At 36.3% G+C, this 22338-nt stretch overlaps 1 protein-coding gene across 1 annotated transcript; it reads right to left on the minus strand.

Annotated features, from left to right (window-relative positions):
- Positions 1 to 1218: 1218 nt before the first annotated feature.
- Positions 1219 to 7812, minus strand: LOC108335873 (uncharacterized). The gene is made up of 7 exons (XM_017572062.2): positions 7210 to 7812; positions 6526 to 6600; positions 5907 to 6423; positions 4097 to 4482; positions 2450 to 2685; positions 2194 to 2341; positions 1219 to 1606 (listed from the first exon to the last, which is right to left on the minus strand). Exons 1-7 carry the CDS (start codon positions 7726 to 7728, stop codon positions 1478 to 1480), a joined length of 2010 nt encoding a protein of 669 aa, XP_017427551.2. The 5' UTR covers positions 7729 to 7812; the 3' UTR covers positions 1219 to 1477.
- Positions 7813 to 22338: the final 14526 nt, after the last annotated feature.

Here is a 22338-nt window from a genome sequence, read left to right on the forward strand (position 1 = left end):
TAAAAAAAACTCTCATTATTCGCCGCTCAACATTGGAAAAAGTTCTAAAAAGAACTCTTATCAACATAGGAAAAAGTTCTAAAAAGAACTTTCATCAGTCAGCGCTCAACATGGGAAAAAGTTCTAAAGAGAACTCCTATCAACATAGGAAAAAATTCTAAAAAAAACTCCCATCAGTAGTTGAATCACCAAAGTCCAACCTTGTCATGTTCTAATGGCTTCTCATTATAAAAACAAACTATTTAATATTTTGTTAAACGTATATTTTTGTGAATGAAAATATCTTACATAGAAAAAAGTTCCAAAAGAACTTTAGGCGTTTACTGCTCAACCTAGGATAAAGTTCTAAAGAAAACTCTTAGAGTCCGCTGCTCGGTGCAAAGGGCAATGAAGACTTAAAATCATCAAAAATACAACGTGAACGGTCTCTCTCAGACTCACAATAACCCTTGCACGCACCTCTTCTAATAAAGAGCTTGCTTGGGTTTGGGAAACTTATGTATTATAGGACCACTGGTCAGCCAAAGGACCGAACGATTGACCGTCCAGCAAAAAAATGACCGACCAGTCTGAAAATTAATCTAAACAGTCAATGGAAAGTTAATGAAAATAATTGTCATTTATTAACAATTAACAAGAATAATGTCATTTATTGGCAGAATAATGTCATTTATAGACCTAATGATTAGTTCATTATAATAATTTATAAATATTTGTCTGCGAGAAAAGACATGTAATTTTATTCTAATTACTAATCTTTATTACAAAATTATTAGACAAAGTCACTGACTTGAACGTCAGAGTGTCTTATGCAGATACCATCTCCCACGGCTAAGACAAGGAGAAGAGAGATGATAGCGCAACTAGAGGAGTTAAAGATCTCAATCCTACCGAAACAAGTATCTTAATACATCAAATATATGCTTCAAGTTAATTTACAAAAACACGGATAATGGAGATAAAAAAATTAAATTTAACTATTCTAGACCTGACCTGAAGATACAGGGTGCCTTGTTTTCCTGTCTAGTTTCTCATTTTTACAATATTTAAACAATAAATTTCCAAAATTAATGCCCGTGCCAGATAAGTTTGATATAAAAAGCTTCCAATACATACAACAAAATTACATCAAGATGTAGTGTTTTCTCACCAAAAAAAAGAAGTCATGTATTTTTATGTATAGGACTTTTCTTTTCCAAATAAAAAACACCAAAAAAATTGACAAATTATTCTGCTGTATAATTTATTCCTTTTAAACGTTTTCTCTTACAGAAACAAAAATGTACGAAATAGAAACACATCCTATCTCTACTTTATTTTGCTGCAAAATAGAATTGAACTCACTGGAGATGGTTTCGACCTTTGCATTTAATCACGGAGGCTTCACCGGTCTGAAAAACTCTATTGAACCTGTGGTGTTTCCCAGTGCCAAAAATAGACAAAAAAATAAATAAAATCTTAAGGCATTATGCTTATACTAGCCCTCGGAATGTTGTTTGCAGCCCTTGGGTCCATAATGCTTGGTGCCGCGCCTCACAATCTCTTTGCACAAGTAGCAGTAGTGGCTTTGGCATGCCCAGCAAAACAAGTGATTATTATTTCCAATCTGTTTTTAAATTCAAAATGGCAATGGAGAAAGTAGTTAGTGATGACAAACAAACTATATTCCAACCACAACAAATAGGGACTCTTCGATTGTTAAGACCCCAAAATGAGCAGTATGCCCTGGAATAGCCCCTCCTTTAACCAATTAACTAATGTAACGGGTTTTTGGTCATACTGTAAAAGTTCGTAAGTTGGAACCTTACCATTAGTTCACAAAAGGTATTCCTTGGAGAAGCAAAGGACATACAATGAGAATAGGAAAATCCTTGAATGATTTCGAAGTAATAGCAGATACAGTGCAAATAGCGGCAAACATAAGAATATTCGATTTCAAGCATAATGTACGAGGATGCCTTCCTGTTCTTTCCTTATACTACCCGTATGTCAAAATATATAATACACTATAAAAACTGGAAGGTCATTTCTGTAGTTGATAATAAAATAGAGCTCCTCAGCTGTATCGCAGGCTAACCAAATCCATAATCACAATCAACTACATTAATTCAGTAACTCAACAATTCTCATCTCATTCAAACAGACACTGCCATGAAATATTTTTGCAAGAAGCAAACAGAAAGCTTTACTCACCTTTGCATTAAATTGACGACAATTAGGACATGTCAAGCCTCGTTGAGGAAAAAGCTCAGCCTGTAATTGTCCTACAACCTGGCGATTATTTATTCGCTCTTGCCAGGACTCGACCATTTCTCTTGGGAACAGCTCACATGAACCATCCCTTGAAAGAACGAAATAGAGCTCCGTAAGAATTATGTAATTTAAATTTTGGCAGACGCAAATCACGCAAAAGATTTTGCCTGTGTATTACTTATAAAAAGCCAAATACCTGAAATGTCCATAAGGATCTGATGGATCAATTGCCTTGTTGCAGCGGTAACAAAAGTATTGTTCACAATTACCACATTTCATCTTGTTACAACCTTCAGTTCGAGAAATTGCCATGTCACAAGAGGGGCATAGCTTGGAATCACGATGAATTTCTTTCATACTGAGCATTTCATTAATCTTTTCACGTTCTCTACGCTTTTGATCTTCCTTTAAATGGGATGAATTTTGACGGTCCTAAAGTAAGACAAAAATCAGAAAACTGGAAGCCACTTTTTGGTTAAAAATTACAGCCAAAAATCAAGATAAAGGATAATAGAATAGAAAGACACGACTCAAAATACATGCCCTTTTGAACATCAAGAGCAATAGAAACTAGCAACATACTAGACTCACATACATCACGACAATGAAATAATTAAGAAACTACAATGTCATGCTAGAGATTCCACATTAAAATCTTGCATTTTGAATAGGAGACTCAAGTCTCACATTACAATTGGACCCTAACAAAAATTAAGTACGACAGAGCAAGGAACAGTGAGGGAGTGAACTGGATAGAAACAACAGACTATAAGTCAGTGATGGAACCAGATAATGGAGCTAGGGTAGTTAGATGTATATGAGCACCCGATCAGAAAAAAAAATGTATGTGAGCAAAGCAGAATCAATAACAGACTAGAGCAGATAGAAGTCATGAGAGGTAGAGAGAAGAGGTCATCAGATTATTAGGGTGGGCAGGTGGGCAGGTGGGCAAATTTATGAGTTTTACCCCCAAAAAAACCATAAAGATAACATTGATTTTAAGGGAAAAAAGATTTGTGGGAAAAAAAAACTGCAACACCTGAGAGTAATAGTTCCTGTATCCGATGCAAAGGGTCAAAATTTTGAATTTTGGCAGAGAAGAACATCTCTCCAGACATGATTGCCTTTAGCAAGGTGACAAAGGTTACAGGAACAGAGGGGGACACAACAACACGATGGAGTGCAATACACTATTGCATACAATTAACAAAGCTCTATAAATTATTTTGCCTACGATAGTATTGTTGACTACTCCCACACTTGGGATTTGTAATTTGCCAATTTGATTACAGCATCTCCATTGTATTTGATCGTATTTCATTTGATTTTATCCCTCACATTTGACAATAAGCTCTATAAATATAACTCCTATCACACAGAGTTTTGTATCACCCTCATTTTCAATCAATGTCCCTTATTAGTTTTCTTTATCTCTCCCTGCTCTCTTGGGATCATGGAGATGGGAAAAAGGATAAAGACTAAGCTGGTAATTAAGAAATTAAAAATTCAAAAGCATCTAGGAATGGGTGGAGCCGTGGACTATTTACTACAGGAGTAAGAGTGAATATCATTATACTTACTCCACTCAATATTTTTTTATTGACATTGACTTTCGTCAATCTAACATTAGTATAATAGTTCTCACGAGTAGATCAAGTTCAAAAAATCTCATCATCATTCAACTACATTTTAATGCAATAATATGCCTTTAATATATAAATAGATGCTAGTTATAAGAGTATATACTGCTATGTATTCACCAAAAAGACATTTCATAGCTGTGAGTCTGACAACAATTGACAACTAAACCATTCATCCCATTTTGGATTCAAATATAACATACCTGCAAAATCTGAAGCTTCATATCAAGACTCATGCATGCTATGCCAACATGGCGTCGTTCCCTGCAAAGGGTACAAAAACTAAAATAACATTTTGGGCATTGAGCATGCTGGTCTTCATCCTCTAAACAGGGGGTTTCACATCTTGGACAATAAACAACATCAGACATTGATGCAAGTGTTTTTTCCAACATCATGGATTCCCAGCGCTCATAATCTCTGTCATCTAGCAAGTGTTTTAAAAGGCCAGGTGGAATCATGACTGTACATTTTGCTTCAGGACATTGAAGATTACTAACAGTTCCTTCCTTTACATGTATCTGGGCAAAGGTCTGCAAGCATTTGAGGCAAAAAAAATGCATACATGGTATCCGGATAAACTCGGAACCTGATAGATAAAGGGGCAGACATGAGAACTATGTTCAATATTAACTCTAATTGACCAAGCATTGAAAAAAGTAGAATCAACTCATGCATGTAAATAATAAACCACACTGGAATGAAAACGTCTTTAGAAAGTAGAAGCCAATAACGCAGATGATATTATCCTTGCTGTCAATAGAAAGAAGTAGAACTGCATTGGCTCAAGCAGTGATGTGATACAGCATTAGCTTTTCCACATAAATTACGAAGTCCATAAGTTGGGGCAAGAGTTATGGAGAAGACAAGGAGTGAGATCCAGTTTTCTATCAGAGCAAAGAGCCAAACACAGTAAAGGGATTGAAGTCACAATTGAAATAGCATGAAGCCATGAACTGGATTATGATGAAAAGAAGCCAAACAAAGACTTTTTTTCTAACAAAATGAACCATTTCGATAAGCCTACTACAATATAAGGTAAGTCAGATATCTGAATGGTTGGATAAATAGTTTAGAACTTTTAAGCAGAATCAGCTTTGGAAATAAACAAAATTAAAAAATAAATTGGAAAAATGAGTTTTGTTTGGATGGTATAAGCCAAATTCCTTTAGGCCATAAAACCACCAAATAAAACTTATATATTAACGGGCTGCTATGTTGCACCGACAAGTTGTTGAATTCAACATATGTGTTGCATAGGTATTTGACATAGATGCGTTTGGATACTTTGATAAAACATACTCAACATATTTAAAATCGAATAGTCACTAGAAAAATGCATCACCTTTAAAATTAAAATAAAATAGTTACAAGAAACAGATAAACAATGCTTATATAAGTCAAATGTCACTTTTAATTTTTCATTAAATGGTGAGAAAATGAAAATGATTTGAAACCGTACAGTATAGAAAATTATTTGAAAGGGTGTTTGTATTAAATACGGAGAGCACTTCATTTGCTTGTCATTTCTAGTTCATATATACATTTGAGTTTAGTGTATTCCGTATGTTCAATTTCAATAACATCAGTAATAATTTTCAATTTTAATATGATTTTTTAAAAATTACAATAACATTTATTTTATTTTTGTAAATTATACATATGCATAAATATACACTATAATGTAGTTAAACATATCATATCCTATATTTGTCAAGATGAAAAGAACTGCTATTGGATACGTGTTGTACCCAATACTCATTGTAGCAGTGCTTCATTGATGACCTGCTAAGTAATAGAGCTCCAATTATTAAAATTAATGGAACTGTTAATGATTCTCCACCAATGAAGTTCAAAGAAACTGTTTATGAATGGTGATGATCAGACACACAGTTTCGAGTCTCAACAAGAGAAGGTAATTCTCATGTGACACGTGATACAATAAGATCAAATTCAAAATTAGTTGCATCTTTGTAAAACACTTAGTCTAAGTCAGGCATAATAAGAAATTACCTGCATATTCACCAAAGCAAATGTTACATTGATGTAATTCTTTGAGGAAGTTCTCATTGTGTCTCTTATCATTGTAATTTCGTAGAAAAGGAATATCAATGTCAATGCATTCAGCTCCTGAAACAACACGCTCATCCTGGACAACATTCATGCCATAAGGCCCAAGTGTGATTTCTTCATCAAATCCCAGATGAGAAAGAGAAGAACCATGCAACCATTCTACCCAAGGGTAAATTACTTCCTGCCCTTGTTGTTCAGCCCATATTGAATCCAACTTGGAACACAGTCTCAGAATCTTCGCAGGTTCCAACCACTTAACAGAGAGTGTAAAAATAGGTGGTTGGTGGCTAGGGTACGACTTAGGTAGTAAACAAGTCAAAACAACCGGTGGAAGATAGTGGACTTTGAAAGTGTATAAGAATTCATCTGAACTGCGGCTTACAGTCTCAAGTTGATTAAGAGAGTTCAACTTAGCAGTGATGGCTATTTCACCCAAAACATCAATGTGTATATGTATCTGAGGGATGGCAAAAAGAAAAGAGAGTCAGCATTAGGTTTTATAAAGTTTGTATTGTAAAGAAACAAAGCCAAAGCTGAATAATTAGGTTTTTAGCAAGACCTGAAAGCAACGCAAGCCTTTCCATCTCTCAAGGCCGAAAACATTTTCTCCATAAATTGACTCCACCACAAGTATCTGCAACATAGATATCACATGCCATAATAATTCTGCTTCAAACCAATACATCCAAACTTAACGAAGTTCTTAACCGTTATTTTTTGCTGTTTTCAGGGAGAATTGAGTTTTAACTGACAACCTATGTTGACATTAAAAGCAAACTTACTTGCAGCTTCTGAGGTGTTTTTGGTGTTGTTCTCTAATCAAATTAAAGTTTCCTCGTGATAAAGGTTCACATCAATAATTAACATAATTACCGAAATAAACTGAAATTAGAGAGCATTATGAAAGAAATAAACTGAAGTTAGAGAGCATTACGAAAAGCACATAAGAAGTTGTGTAGCGTTCTCCTAACTCCAATGCAAATAGAGGTCCAACTACAATTCTAATTGGAGAACATTTTTAGAAGCACTTAAAAAGTTATTCTTTAAGTTTTTCTCTCAACTTCAATGCAAATAGAGGTGTAACCACAGTTCTATAGGAGAACATTACCAAAAGCACCTAAGAAGCCCTAAGTTTTGTCCCGAGGATAAAACATTAATTCCGATCGTTTTGCCCAAACCAATAATGTCACCAAACAACAGTAACCAAGCGATCGAGATTTAATTCCTACAGCGTTATCTCTACCTCATCTTGTTGCAATTGATCATTGATTCTGATCTGCTCCTCGGACAAATCAGGTTCCTCAATTTTACAGAGCAGCTTATCAAGTCTGGTCTGAATATCGCCCTCACCATCACCATCACCATCACCATCACCATCACCATCATCATCATCATCATCATCATCATCATCATCATCATCATCATCATCATCATCGCCGCATCCTTCCCCGACCTTGCTGGAATAAGCCACGCGATCAGTGCCGTCAACGGTGTTGAGCTCGGAGGCACCGTCCGCGTCCTCGCCATGGTGATTTAGGGATGCGACAGTTACGCCCACGTTGACATCCTCAACGGAGTGAGAGTTGAAGGAAAAAACCGCTTCAGGCTTGTTCACGACACGGTATTTCAAGTTCGATTGGTGTGGGCCTCGGTTTCTACGTGTGGGCCTGCGGTGGTTTGGTGAGCCCAAATTGTGGTGAGCGGCAGAAGCATTTGGAGCGAAGAACGAGTCTTCCGCTCCACGTTGCTCTTTCCCTCTCATGAGGAACCAATTCGAGGAATGCTATTGTGGTGTGAACTATGCTGTTGCATTTGCAGCTTATTCTGTTCTCCGTTATCAAATATCTTAATTCCATCAGCATGGATTATTATTCAAACAGTTTGGTGCGAGGTCAGCTAAAAGTAATTTTTTACCTGCAATTACTAGCCGCCATATGTTTTGTCTCATCTTTTTACTTTTCTTTCGGTTGGGCTTTAGCCCTTAACTAATTTACCATGTGGGCTTTCATTTTTTCCAAATTAATTAATTCTTATTTTTTTAGCTTTCTCGTCAACATCTAGATACAATATAAGGGCGCAGTTTATTAGGGATGGATTGTACTTAATTACTAATTAATTGCATTATATTGAACTCAAAATTGAATTCTTTAGAATAAAAATTAAATTAAATTATTTTATAGTTCACTTTTGAAAAATTGATTTTATAAAATTATAGTTAAAACTATTTATTAACTTAAAATTAATTTATTTCTTATATTTTTATTTGTTTTATAATTTTAAAGTTATAATTTAATTTGGTTAGTATGAACTTGATGAAACTTTAATCGAGGTCGACTTATACCAATTCGATCGATTTTTAACTCAATTCGACTCGTCAAATTCATCCAATTTTTGACAAGGGTTAACTTAATTAAATTTTGGTTAGAACTAACTTGATCAAGTTTTAGTCGTGTTCAACTCAATCGAATTCAACCAATTTTTGGTTGGGGTTTACTCGACCGAATTCGATCAATCATCGGTTGGAACTGTCTCGACCATTCATGGTCATCCTAGGCAAATTTCACTTATTTTCAACCAAGGCCTACTTAGTCAGATTTGGCCAATTTCAATCAAGACCAACTCAAGTAAGTTTCAGTTGTGGTTGTCCCAACCAAATTTGGTCGATTTTCGATCGAGGACAATTTGACAAAATTTAGCCGATTTAAGTTAGGACTGACTCAACCAAGTTTTGACCGTGGTCCAATTGAATTTGGTTGGTTTTTTATCAGAGTCAACTTGTCTAAATTTTAATCGAGACCGACTTGATGGAGTTTTGTTATGGCCTTCTTAACCTAATTCAGCCAATTTTAGCTTGAGGATAACTTAATCGGGTTTTGATTTTGTTTATTTCATTGAACTCGACTGAATTTTAAACTTGATTTATTCTGACATTTTGTTTAACTTGGTTTATCTCAACCTTTGACGTGACTCTATTCATTTCGACTTTTTAATTTTGTTGTTTATGGAAGAATATAAGTTCTTGAGTAAAGACAAATATTTTCTATCTATTTAATTAATTTCTTTCCAAAAATTTTAAATATTAGTTTAGTTGATTTGAGTTTGTTAGAAAAAAAAAAGTAATTGATCTCATTTCAGCTAAATTAATTTTTAATTCATTTCAATTAAGAATGTTGTCACGTCTCATTTATTACTGTGCTGAATCATCTCTCTGCTTCCATTAATGCTCCGTGCCACGCGTTCAGTGCATTAAAAATCCACCACCGATCCATGCATGCGCGCCACTTGTCAAATTGGAAACTTCTGAAGTAAGTTGTGGGGTGCAGGTGTCGACGAGAGGGACGCTCGTCCGTCTGACAGTGGGATTTGAACAAAAGTGAATTTCTGGAAAAATCTCCCACTCTCTCTCACGCGCACCTTCTCCCCTTCCAAACTCAGAATCTCCATTTCTCCCCCTTCTCTCTAGAACCCTTCTCCTTCTCTCTTCTGCAACTTACCACCCTTCTCTCCGTTCACGTTTCAGCACCGTAGGAACGTTCCCTGCAACGTGAGCTTCATTTTAGACCGAACAACTTCCAGCTCTTTAACCGGTAAGTTTCTCAACCTAGACGCTCGTTTCTGGTTTTCCCTGCAAACCCAAATTCAGCTGCATGCAAGGGTGAAAACTAAGTCTCTACGTTTTCTTTTGGTTAGTTCTAGTTGAAGAGTTTAAGAGAAAAGTTGAGAATAGAAAGCCACATTTGGACGAGTCAAAATCTTTCTTAGAACGATCACTACTGAATCCGGGTAAGGGAAGCTTATTAAATTTAATTCTTGAGTTATACTGTGTTGCATGATTGTTCTGTGAAGTTGTACTGTGTTGGATGCATGTTCTACGAATTTTGTTAATTAGGATCTATGTTATCAGATTTTAGCATATGATTTTGTTGATGAGTTGATGTATGAGAAGTATGGATTGTACTATGATATGAGTAATTTAATTTATGAAAGTTTATACTGAAAAATGTGTTACTGTAAGTTGAATTTGAATATGAAATCTATGATAATGAACGTTCGTTATCGCAACGGTCTTTGACCGTTCGATATTCTCAGTAAATTCTTTGAAATAGTCGAACCCTTTCATTTGGAAAGGATTCTATTTGAGGACGAACGTCCTCTTATAAATAACTTTACGTTTGAGCATTCGGCCAAACGTAGATATCCTGAGTGTTGTGTGAGGATTTGAGAAGCTTGCGAATACACCTTCAGACACTTAGTCATATTGTTAAAAACGTAACTTCACCATTACAACTTATATAAAATCCTAATTCTAAGATTTTGAATCAGCGATGGGTACCAACCCAAAGCGTACGTCCTAAGTGGCGCTCGGTCTTATACCGAACGCTCGTCCCAAAGTGTAAGTGATAAGTAGCGCTCGGTCCTATACTGAACGTTCGTTTATTATCAACGAGCTGAAATAGCGTTCGTCCTAAATTTCCATAAGCGTTCGTCCAAAAAACTTAAATAGCGTTCGTCCTAAACTTCAGTGAATTCGCGTACCGCGTCCGGTCATTTACTGGCAGTCGGTTTATTCTAACTAAATTGTACTTAGTACATTTAGCACTCGTCTTTTGTATCTTCATTCAGTTGGATTGACTCTGAATCTTGATTATTGAATTATTCTAAGTATAAGATAAATTGATCTAGAGTCAGTTCACTTAACTGATTCAAATTGTAATAACGTTCGTCATGAAGTGTCAGCCTTATCCCTTTGAAAAAGAAGATCTTTCTGTCTCGCTCTTGACGTTTGTCCTCATTATGAAGAGGATTGAACGCTCGTCCTTTTATGGAAGTGGAACCAAGAATGAAAATGTGATTTAGAGGAAAGATTATAATGTGCGAACGGTATAAGAGATGAAACTATGATTGTGGATTTTGAACGAGCGTTCCAGGGAGGAACGACTCTTGAATGGAAATTGAGATTTGTAAAGTATGAATGTGGTAAGCTTAGCTGGCGGGTCATCCTGATATTCCGTGAGTGCTCGTTCTCAAGTAGAGAGGAGTATGTCATGTGTGGGAATGGCAGGAGGTCTTAGTCCATAACTGTAACTTGGACAGAACGGACTAACCTCAGGTGGCTGCTGACGAGTATTCCAGCTAGCCCACCTGGGTGCACGGACGTCGTAGCTACACAGAATTCATACAGTCCGGACAGTCAGTCTAGTATCAGGAATTTGATTGATTTAATGAATGAGTTGAATGTATGTGTTGTAATTATTTGATGTGCTTAATATGTATGAAATGCTTGATGTTACTTGGATTAAATTCAATAAGCTTACCCTTGCGTTTTTCTTTGTGTTGTCTGTATCTGTACGTTCGTCTTGTCCTTGCAATGATCATCTGTGTGGATGTGAGCAGAGGGAGATGCATCTCTGGAAGAAGCGCTTGGAGAAGAATTCATTGCTGAAGAGAATCTTGTAGAAGTTGAAGTGAAGGCCGAACAGAAGGACGTTCGGTGAGCTGTTAGCTTAGTTGGATTAGCGGTCCGTTTTAGAACGAGCGCCCTTTTGCTATAGTTGTGTAGTTGAACGTTCGGTATTAGTTTTGTAAACCGTTCGTTCTTAATTATTGAACGCTCGTACATTTATCTGTACCTATGTAAGGTCGTTCGGCCAAATTGTGAACCCGATCCCTTTTATTTTGTAAAACTGTTTTGTCATATTAATATATGTTAATATTCTATTATATAGTTGATGACTGTATAATTTTTGGGATGTTACATTATTGGTATCAGAGCAGTTTTGTTCTCTTAAAGGACACTGTAGGTTGTGAGTACACTGTGTTTTGCTGTGTGCTTGATATGTGTTTAATGAGTTAATTTTTTTAAACTCTTTGAACGTAACTAACGCTCGTTTTCTCTGTTTCCAGAGAACAAATGGCTCCTAGACTTCCTCCTCCCCCACAGCCTAACGAGCTTGATACGTCCAACAACGCTAGATTGTTGGAAACAGTAATTGATAGATTGCAACAACAGAATGTCACTCTGATGGAGCAGAATGTCACTCTGATGCAGCAAAATCAGAACGCTTTACAGAGCTTGGAGGCCGCTCGCGCCAACTCTGAGACTACACAGCGGCAGTTAATGGAAATTCTTGCTGCAACCAGGGGCACGCCGGGAGCGTCCTCTTCTACTATTACACCACATGCTGAATGGAGTTTGGAAAGCTTCCTTCAACATCGACCGGCCAAGTTCAGTGGGACGTGCCTTCCTGATGAGGCAGACCAATGGCTGCGTGACATGGAAAGGATTTATAACGCTAAGATGTGCCCAGATAAGAACCGCTTAGCATTCACAGAATATCTTCTGACTGGAGAAGCGAGCCACTGGTGGGCGAGCGTGAGGGCCTTATTGACGGACGCTCACAGTCCTATTACTTGGGAAGTTTTCAGAAGCAAATTCTATGAAGAATATTTTCCAGATAGCGTTCGTTTCGCCAAAGAGGTGAGAACTTCTACAGTATGTGTTAGATGTCCTCTTGAGGTTGAAGGGCGTAGGTATAAGGTGAACCTCATATGTTTGCCTCTCACGGACTTAGAAGTGATTTTGGGAATGGATTGGCTGACTACCAATCACATTCTCATAGATTGTGGAGCCAAGGAATTAATTTTTCCTGAAGAAGATGAAGAGGCATTAGGAGTAACACTCGGGCAATTGAAAGAATATATCATGGAGGGAGCTAGCTGCTTTTTGATAATGACGCACGAAGACAGGGAGGTTGGAGATATAAATTTTGAGCGATCGTCCAACAGCAAGCACAGTGGAGGACGATCGGTTGTGGACGAATTCCCGGACGTCTTTCCGGATGAAGTGCCAGGATTGCCTCCCGTTCGTGAAGTGGAATTCACGATTGATTTGGTAACTACAGCAGCACCTATTTCCGTTCAACCTTACCGAATGGCACCAGCTGAGTTGGCTGAACTTAAGCAGCAAATAGAAGATTTGATGGACAAGAGATTTATCAGACCAAGCGTCTCACCTTGGGGAGCGCCCGTACTGTTAGTGAAAAAGAAGGATGGCAGCTCTCGGCTTTGTATTGATTACCGTCAATTGAATAAGCTGACCATCAAGAACAAATACCCACTGCCTCCGATTGACGACTTGTTGGACCAGTTGCATGAAGCGAGCGTGTTCTCTAAGATAGACTTAAGATCGGGCTATCACCAAATTCGAGTTAAGGAGGGAGATATTCAGAAGACGGCCTTCCGTTCACGTTATGGACATTATGAGTACGTGGTGATGTCGTTCGGTGTTACGAACGCTCCAGCAGTTTTCATGGACTACATGAACAGAATCTTCAGGCCGTATTTGGACAAGTTCGTGGTGGTATTCATTGACGATATTCTCATCTACTCCAAGAGTTGTGAAGAGCATGAAGAGCATTTGAGATTGGTACTTGGAGTTTTGAGAGAAAAAGAACTGTACGCTAAATTGTCTAAGTGCGAGTTTTGGATGAAAGAAGTGCAGTTCTTGGGTCATGTCGTATCCGCTGGTGGAATTTCAGTTGATCCAGCTAAGGTACGAACGGTATTGGATTGGGAGAGTCCGCGCTCGGTCACTGAAGTGAGAAGTTTTGTGGGATTGGCGGGCTACTACAGGCGTTTCATAGAAGGATTTTTGAAGATAGTGGCACCGTTGACACAGCTGACCAGGAAAGATCACCCGTTCGCTTGGACCGATCGGTGTGAATCTAGCTTCCAAGATTTGAAGCAAAAGTTGACGAGCGCCCCAGTTTTGGTGATTCCGGACACGGCCAAACCTTTTGAAGTCTACTGTGATGCGTCTCTATAAGGTTTGGACTGTGTATTGATGCAAGACAAACGAGCGGTGGCGTACGCTTCACGTCAGCTAAAAATACATGAGAGGAATTATCCAACGCACGACCTGGAGTTGGCAGCGGTCGTTTTTGCTCTGAAGATTTGGAGGCACTATTTGTATGGATCAGTTTTCCAAGTCTTCAGCGATCATAAGAGTCTCAAGTACCTCTTTGATCAGAAGGAGTTGAATATGAGGCAGCGGAGGTGGCTTGAATTTTTGAAGGACTATCACTTCGAGCTACTTTATCATCCTGGCAAAGCGAACGTGGTGGCAGATGCGCTCGTCCATGATGGTTAGAGAGTTGAGCTTGGTGGAGAATTTTAGAGACCTAAGGTTGCAGTTCGAGTTGGAGCCGAACAGTATTAAATGTTGTAACCTCAGAATAGCAAGTGAAGTGTTCGACCGGATCAGGATGAAATAAAGGGAGGACGAAGATTTGGTGTTGATCTTAAACGCGCTCGGTACAGATAAAGCTAAGCATTTCAACACCGGGACGGACGGTCTTTTACGCTACATGGATAGGACGTGCATTCCGAATGATGGCGAGCTGAAGAGAATTATTCTGGAGGAAGGTCATCACAGCCGTCTTAGCATGCACCCTGGCATGACTAAGATGTATCAAGACCTCAGGAAGTCGTTTTGGTGGCCTGGGATGAAGAGTGACGTCGCTCGCTTCGTGGCGTCATGCTTAACTTGTCAACGAGCGAAAGCTGAATATCAAAGACCGGGCGGCCTACTGCAACCTCTGGAAATTCCCGAATGGAAGTGGGACAGCATTTCAATGGACTTCGTGATTCACTTGCCTCGCACGGTCAAGAATCACGATTCCATTTGGGTGATAGTGGATCGTCTAACGAAGAGTGCTCACTTCCTAGCGGTTAACTTGAAGATGTCATTGACTAATTTGGCAAAGCTTTACATCAAGGAGATCGTTCGTCTACATGGAGTGCCATCCAGCATCATCTCTGACCGAGACACAAGATTTACCTCTCGGTTTTGGCAGTCGTTGCAAGGTGAACTGGGCAGCAAACTTCAAATGAGTTCAGCGTACCACCCTCAGACGGACGGTCAATCTGAGAGAACAATCCAGACGCTCGAAGATTTATTAAGGACGTGCGTGCTTGATCACATGGGCGTGTGGGATGAAGTCTTGCCTTTGGTGGAGTTCACCTACAACAACAGCTTCTAGTCCAGCATTGGAATGGCTCCCTTCGAAGCTCTGTACGGACGTAAATGTCGCACACCACTTTGCTGGTTTCAAGAAGGAGAGAACGTATTAACGGGACCGGAGCTTATTCAACAAACGACTGAAAAGGTGAAGTTAATTCAGGAGAGGCTGAAGATGTCTAGAAGCAGGCAGAAGTCATACGCAGATAAAAGAAGAAGGTCATTAGAGTTCAAGGCTGGCGATCATATTTTCCTTCGGCTGAATCCAATTACTGGAGTAGGCCGAGCGTTGCGATCCAAGAAGTTATCTCCCAAGTTCATAGGGCCATATCAGATCATAAGAAAGATTGGACTAGTAGCATACGAGCTAGCCTTGCCTCCTCAATTGTCCAACCTTCATCCGGTGTTTCACGTGTCTCAACTCAGGAAATACATAGCAGATCCCTCGCACGTATTGGAACTAGAGGACGTACGTCTTCGTCAAGACCGAACGTTGGAAATGAAGCCGGTTCGTGTGGAAGACGTTCGCACCAAGTTATACAAGGAAAGGACGTTCGGTTGGTGAAAGTTGTATGGGACGAAAAGACGGGCGACTCTACCTGGGAAGTGGAAGATGCCATGAAGGACTTATACCCTCATTTATTCCCTGGTAAGACTTAATTTTCGAGGACGAAAATTTTTGTAGTTAGGGGGATTGTCACGTCTCATTTATTACTATGCTGAATCATCTCTCTGCTTCCATTAATGCTCCGTGCCACGTGTTCAGTGCATTACAAATCCACCACCGATCCATGCATGCGCGCCACTTGTCAAATTGGAAACTTCTGAAGTAAGTTGTGGGGTGCAGGTGTCGACGAGAGGGACGCTCGTCCGTCTGACAGTGGGATTTGAACAAAAGTGAATTTCTGGAAAAATCTCCCACTCTCTCTCACGCGCACCTTCTCCCCTTCCAAACTCAGAATCTCCATTTCTCCCCCTTCTCTCTAGAACCCTTCTCCTTCTCTCTTCTGCAACTTACCACCCTTCTCTCCGTTCACGTTTCAGCACCGTATGAACGTTCCCTGCAACGTGAGCTTCATTTTAGACCGAACAACTTCCAGCTCTTTAACCGGTAAGTTTCTCAACCTAGACGCTCGTTTCTGGTTTTCCCTGCAAACCCAAATTCAGCTGCATGCAAGGGTGAAAACTAAGTCTCTACGTTTTCTTTTGGTTAGTTCTAGTTGAAGAGTTTAAGAGAAAAGTTGAGAATAGAAAGCCACATTTGGACGAGTCAAAATCTTTCTTAGAACGATCACTACTGAATCCGGGTAAGGGAAGCTTATTAAATTTAATTCTTGAGTTATACTGTGTTGCATGATTGTTCTGTGAAGTTGTACTGTGTTGGATGCATGTTCTACGAATTTTGTTAATTAGGATCTATGTTATCAGATTTTAGCATATGATTTTGTTGATGAGTTGATGTATGAGAAGTATGGATTGTACTATGATATGAGTAATTTAATTTATGAAAGTTTATACTGAAAAATGTGTTACTGTAAGTTGAATTTGAATATAAAATCTATGATAATGAACGTTCGTTATCGAAACGGTCTTTGACCGTTCGATATTCTCAGTAAATTCTTTGAAATAGTCGAACCCTTTCATTTGGAAAGGATTCTATTTGAGGACGAACGTCCTCTTATAAATAACTTTACGTTTGAGCGTTCGGCAAAACGTAGATATCCTGAGTGTTGTGTGAGGATTTGAGAAGCTTGCGAATACACCTTCAGACACTTAGTCATATTGTTAAAAATGTAACTTCACCATTACAACTTATATAAAATCCTAATTCTAAGATTTTGAATCAGCGATGGGTACCAACCCAAAGCGTACGTCCTAAGTGGCGCTCGGTCTTATACCGAACGCTCGTCCCAAAGTGTAAGTGATAAGTAGCGCTCGGTCCTATACCGAACGTTCGTTTATTATCAACGAGCTGAAATAGCGTTCGTCCTGAATTTCCATAAGCGTTCGTCCAAAAAACTTAAATAGCGTTCGTCCTAAACTTCAGTGAATTCGCGTACCGCGTCCGGTCATTTACTGGCAGTCGGTTTATTCTAACTAAATTGTACTTAGTACATTTAGCACTCGTCTTTTGTATCTTCATTCAGTTGGATTGACTCTGAATCTTGATTATTGAATTATTCTAAGTATAAGATAAATTGATCTAGAGTCAGTTCACTTAACTGATTCAAATTGTAATAACGTTCGTCATGAAGTGTCAGCCTTATCCCTTTGAAAAAGAAGATCTTTCTGTCTCGCTCTTGACGTTTGTCCTCATTATGAAGAGGATTGAACGCTCGTCCTTTTATGGAAGTGGAACCAAGAATGAAAATGTGATTTAGAGGAAAGATTATAATGTGCGAACGGTATAAGAGATGAAACTATGATTGTGGATTTTGAACGAGCGTTCCAGGGAGGAACGACTCTTGAATGGAAATTGAGATTTGTAAAGTATGAATGTGGTAAGCTTAGCTGGCGGGTCATCCTGATATTCCGTGAGTGCTCGTTCTCAAGTAGAGAGGAGTATGTCATGTGTGGGAATGGCAGGAGGTCTTAGTCCATAACTGTAACTTGGACAGAACGGACTAACCTCAGGTGGCTGTTGACGAGTATTCCAGCTAGCCCACCTGGGTGCACGGACGTCGTAGCTACACAGAATTCATACAGTCCGGACAGTCAGTCTAGTATCAGGAATTTGATTGATTTAATGAATGAGTTGAATGTATGTGTTGTAATTATTTGATGTGCTTAATATGTATGAAATGCTTGATGTTACTTGGATTAAATTCAATAAGCTTACCCTTGCGTTTTTCTTTGTGTTGTCTGTATCTGTACGTTCGTCTTGTCCTTGCAATGATCATCTGTGTGGATGTGAGCAGAGGGAGATGCATCTCTGGAAGAAGCGCTTGGAGAAGAATTCATTGCTGAAGAGAATCTTGTAGAAGTTGAAGTGAAGGCCGAACAGAAGGACGTTCGGTGAGCTGTTAGCTTAGTTGGATTAGCGGTCCGTTTTAGAACGAGCGCCCTTTTGCTATAGTTGTGTAGTTGAACGTTCGGTATTAGTTTTGTAAACCGTTCGTTCTTAATTATTGAACGCTCGTACATTTATCTGTACCTATGTAAGGTCGTTCGGCCAAATTGTGAACCCGATCCCTTTTATTTTGTAAAACTGTTTTGTCATATTAATATATGTTAATATTCTATTATATAGTTGATGACTGTATAATTTTTAGGATGTTACAAATGTAATTTTTGATAGTTAAGTAGTTTAACTAATTTTATTCACTCCTGATTTTGTTTTACTTGTGATTTTGTGAGTATTTAGTTAACATCTTTAACAATAGTAGTGCAATCATTCTAAAATCATAAAAAATTTAAACTTTCAAAAAATGGAAAGATAAAAAAATCCAAACTTAAGAAAAATGAAAAGAGTGCAATACTTTTTTTTTAATCCTCTTCCTCCCTTTATTCATAACTTGAATGCAGAAATCGATAATTACTTTACACTTCTATCATAATCCTGTAGAGAAAATTCTAGAGAAAGAGTTCCACATATCACAGTTTGAATGAATCGCCAAACACAGTGTATGAAAAAACATATTTACACTGATATGGATTTCCAACCACTACGCATAGGGTTTCACAATGTGCCACAAAAGAAAAAAAAAATCAAAGGAGTATTTGGACCAAACAGGTCTTACCATTTTGGGCGAATGATAAAATTTTAAAAAACAAATAGCCATTTACTTTGCCATGATTTCACCATCTAAGGTTCCAAAGGCAAAATCAGTCTGATCTGATCCCTGTACATAGAGCTTTGCCAAGTATATTTAGAAAGATAAGAGTTTATTTTGAACACCATTACAAAAAATATTTGGGTAAGAAAATTGAAAATAGAGAAGAATCATATTTGACTAAAAACTAAAATAGGTATCATATGTCTATTTGGAGTTATTGGAATGGTACAAATTAATAAAATCTGAGTTTAAATACATAAAGAATTAACATTATTCTTTATTTAAAATTTTAAGACAATAATTTAATGAATTTTTATTTAGTGTTTTACTTTTCTATTTTTATCTAATATGATAGTTAAACTTCGACGTAGATTTCCAACAAAATTCCAAAGTTTTGTGTGAAAAAAATAGACTATAAATTCCAAAATATGGTTTAGAAACATGAAAAAACAAACGAGCGTTGCAGTGAGTTCAAAAAAGTAACACCAATCCAACAACATGTTTATGTTTGAAGAAGAGAGAGGTTTCTTGGACTCAAATAAGGGAAAAGGGTAAAGAGGTTTTAGAGTGAGAAGACTGTTTTGAAAAAGAGAGAAGAGAGTAAGGGGTTTTCAAAATTTTAAAAAGGAAAAGAGATTAAGGACGATTTTTAGAAAAAGAATTGTTTGTGACTCACGTGTAACTAATATAATTTGACCTTTTGAATAAATTTGAGAATCACACAAATAGTTATTAATATTAATATAATTAATAATGATTTTTTTTTCAACTTCTCCAATGAATGAATTTGAAAGTGACACATGTAATTACTAATATTAATATAATTATTAATTAAGTGGTAAATTTCTGTTTAACTGATAAATTTTAATTTCAATTTTTCAATAAAATCAAATTATTATCTATATTATTGATTATATATTATCTATAATTATCTATTATTTATAATTGTAATTCAATCATTCTTGTAAACCAGTTATTATTATTTTTTTCAATTATTATGAATATAATTATTAATTAAGTCGTAAATTTGTAGTTAATTGGTAAATTTAATTTTCAATTTTTCATTAGAATAAAATTATTATTTATTATCTATAATCATCTATTACCTACAATTGTAATTTAACAATTATTGTAATTCTGTAATTATTATTAATTTAAATTACTATTTTAGTATAATAATTAATTAAGTGGTAAATTTTTTGTTTAATGATAAATTTCATTTTCGGTTTTTCCTTAAAATAAAATTGTTATCTATATTATCTATTATCCATATAAATAGATATTATTTTAAGAAATAAAATTATTCCTTAAAATAATTATTAATTAATACAAATATCAAATAATCTAATAATAATAATACTAATAGTACTAATAATAATAATACTGATATTTTTACTTCTACTATTAATACTACTACTAATAATATAAAATAACAGTAAGAATAGTAATAATATTAAAAATATTCATAATAAGAATTACTAATACTAATAACAATAATTTTAATAAATCTAATAATTCTAATATTAATAGTACTAACAATACAAATAATAATACTAATAACAATAATAATAATACTAATAAATTTACTACTATTATTATTACTACTTATTAGTATAATAATAATAATAATATATAAAACCAATATTGTTGTTAACAATGAGAATAATAATATTATTACTAATAATAATATATAATATTTATAATAATAATAATAATAAAAAAATAATAATAATAATAATAGAATAATAATAAAAGCAATCCGTAATCTATAAATTCAAATGACACCTAATACTAATAAATACAAATAATACTAATATCAATGGTAACATTAATTCAAATAATAATACTAACAATAATACTAATACTATTATTTTTACTATTATTATTATATAATTTTATTATTACTATTAGTATTAACATTATTATTATTATTATATATTATTATCATTAATATTATTATTAACAATATTATTATTATTATGTAATAATAATATTAATATATAATAATAATAATTGTAATAATAATATTATTATTATTATTATTATTATTATTAATCATAATACTATTAATAGTAATAAAATTATATAATAAGTATAGCAAAAAAAAAATATAGGTTTAATACATCATTTGGTCCCTACTTTTGGGGGTTTGGTTCAAAATAGTTCTACGTTATGAAAAAGTTAAGTAAGGCCCCATATTTTGTTTAAAAATGTTTAATTCGGTCCTTTTTGTGGATGCCATTAAAAACATAATGATGTGGATGCCACTGTGGCCAAATCTGAGTGAGCTGTTATGTTTGATGATTACGTGGTACTGTGAAGTGAAGTGAGTTGGTGGAAATATCTTAAGTTGAGGTTTTTGTGTGTAATAAAAGGGGTGATTAGGGTTCGTGCAAGTTGTTCCCCTTTTTTTACCACAGTGGTTGTTGCTAAATAGAAATGGCTTCTTCTCAAGGTTGTTCTTTTTGTTCCAAAACTAGGTGGGAAAGAAATTCGCAATCCGCAAATGATGGTGGTTGGAGGGGAGGTGGGATAATCCCTCGTTGCAAATGTGGTGATTATGTTGTGAGCAAAGTAGCGATAACTCCACAGAATGCTGAGAGACAATTTTGGGGATGTCGTCATTATAAGGTTTTTTAAATACTCTTGTCATTTTATTTTGGAATTTATTTGTTCATAGATTATTGAGTTAGAACCAATTTTGGTGGCTTATTTGGTGCATAACAGGGTGGATGTGCAAGAGGGATGTACTGTAACTTTTTCAAATGGTGTAATGAAGAAAATAATGACGAAAGAGATGATGAAATTGTCAGGCATAGGAGGAGGATATGTGAGCTGGAAATTTTAGTCCAAAAGTTGCAGAAAAGGATAAAATTGTTGCTTGGAGCTATGTGTGTTGTTATTGCGGTGAACACTGTGACAATGTGGGTCTGTTTAGATTGATCTTTGTAGGTGGGTCAATGTTTATGTTGAAGTCTAGGTCAGTGTTTATGTTCATATCAATGTGAAGGTGAAACTCAATGTTTAAGTTGAAGTGTAGGTGAATGTTCATGTTCATGTAATGTGAAAGTGAAAGCAATGTAATGTGAAGGTGTTCATGTGAAATGTTAAATTTAGTATTCGCTTTCATTTTAAAATGTCCAATGTGGTCCCCTTTTGAATTTAAAACTGTAACTTCTGGTCCCAAATTGATATCAACGCATGTAACATCTCTGCCATAATATACTAACACGAGTCAACTTTCCTTAACTACATAATTAAAATGGACCTAGAAAGTACATAATAAAAGTTCATCACATGACAATCAAAGTAAGTCATAAAAGTTTATCACATCAGTTGTGAATATACATAAGTAAATTAGTTCATCAAAAGACAACTACATCAACATACTACAGAGTTCAGGAGTTTTTTATAACATCAAAATACATGCAAAGTGTTTGTAATTGACATCTAAACTTTTCTTCTAAAATGTAACTTCTTCCTGAAGATTGGTGGTGCTGAATGTGGAATGGACTCCTGAGTAGGTTGTGGTGGTTCTTGGGACGTGTTGGTTGTGTGATGCTAAGGGACATGTTGG

The sequence above is a fragment of the Vigna angularis genome, chromosome 10, assembly GCF_016808095.1.
Source record: "Vigna angularis cultivar LongXiaoDou No.4 chromosome 10, ASM1680809v1, whole genome shotgun sequence".
Classification (NCBI taxonomy): Eukaryota; Viridiplantae; Streptophyta; class Magnoliopsida; order Fabales; family Fabaceae; genus Vigna; species Vigna angularis.

Excerpts from the sequence above, each read along its gene's own strand:
- LOC108335873 (XM_017572062.2), bottom strand. The coding sequence starts at position 7,728 with ATGAGAGGGAAAGAGCAACGTGGAGCGGAAGACTCGTTCTTCGCTCCA. Across the intron at positions 4,483-5,906 it reads TTGCTTTGGTGAATATGCAG|GTTCCGAGTTTATCCGGATA; the intron begins GTAATTTCTTAT and ends TTTATCTATCAG. Across the intron at positions 1,607-2,193 it reads GTCGTCAATTTAATGCAAAG|ATTGGAAATAATAATCACTT; the intron begins GTGAGTAAAGCT and ends ATTTAAAAACAG.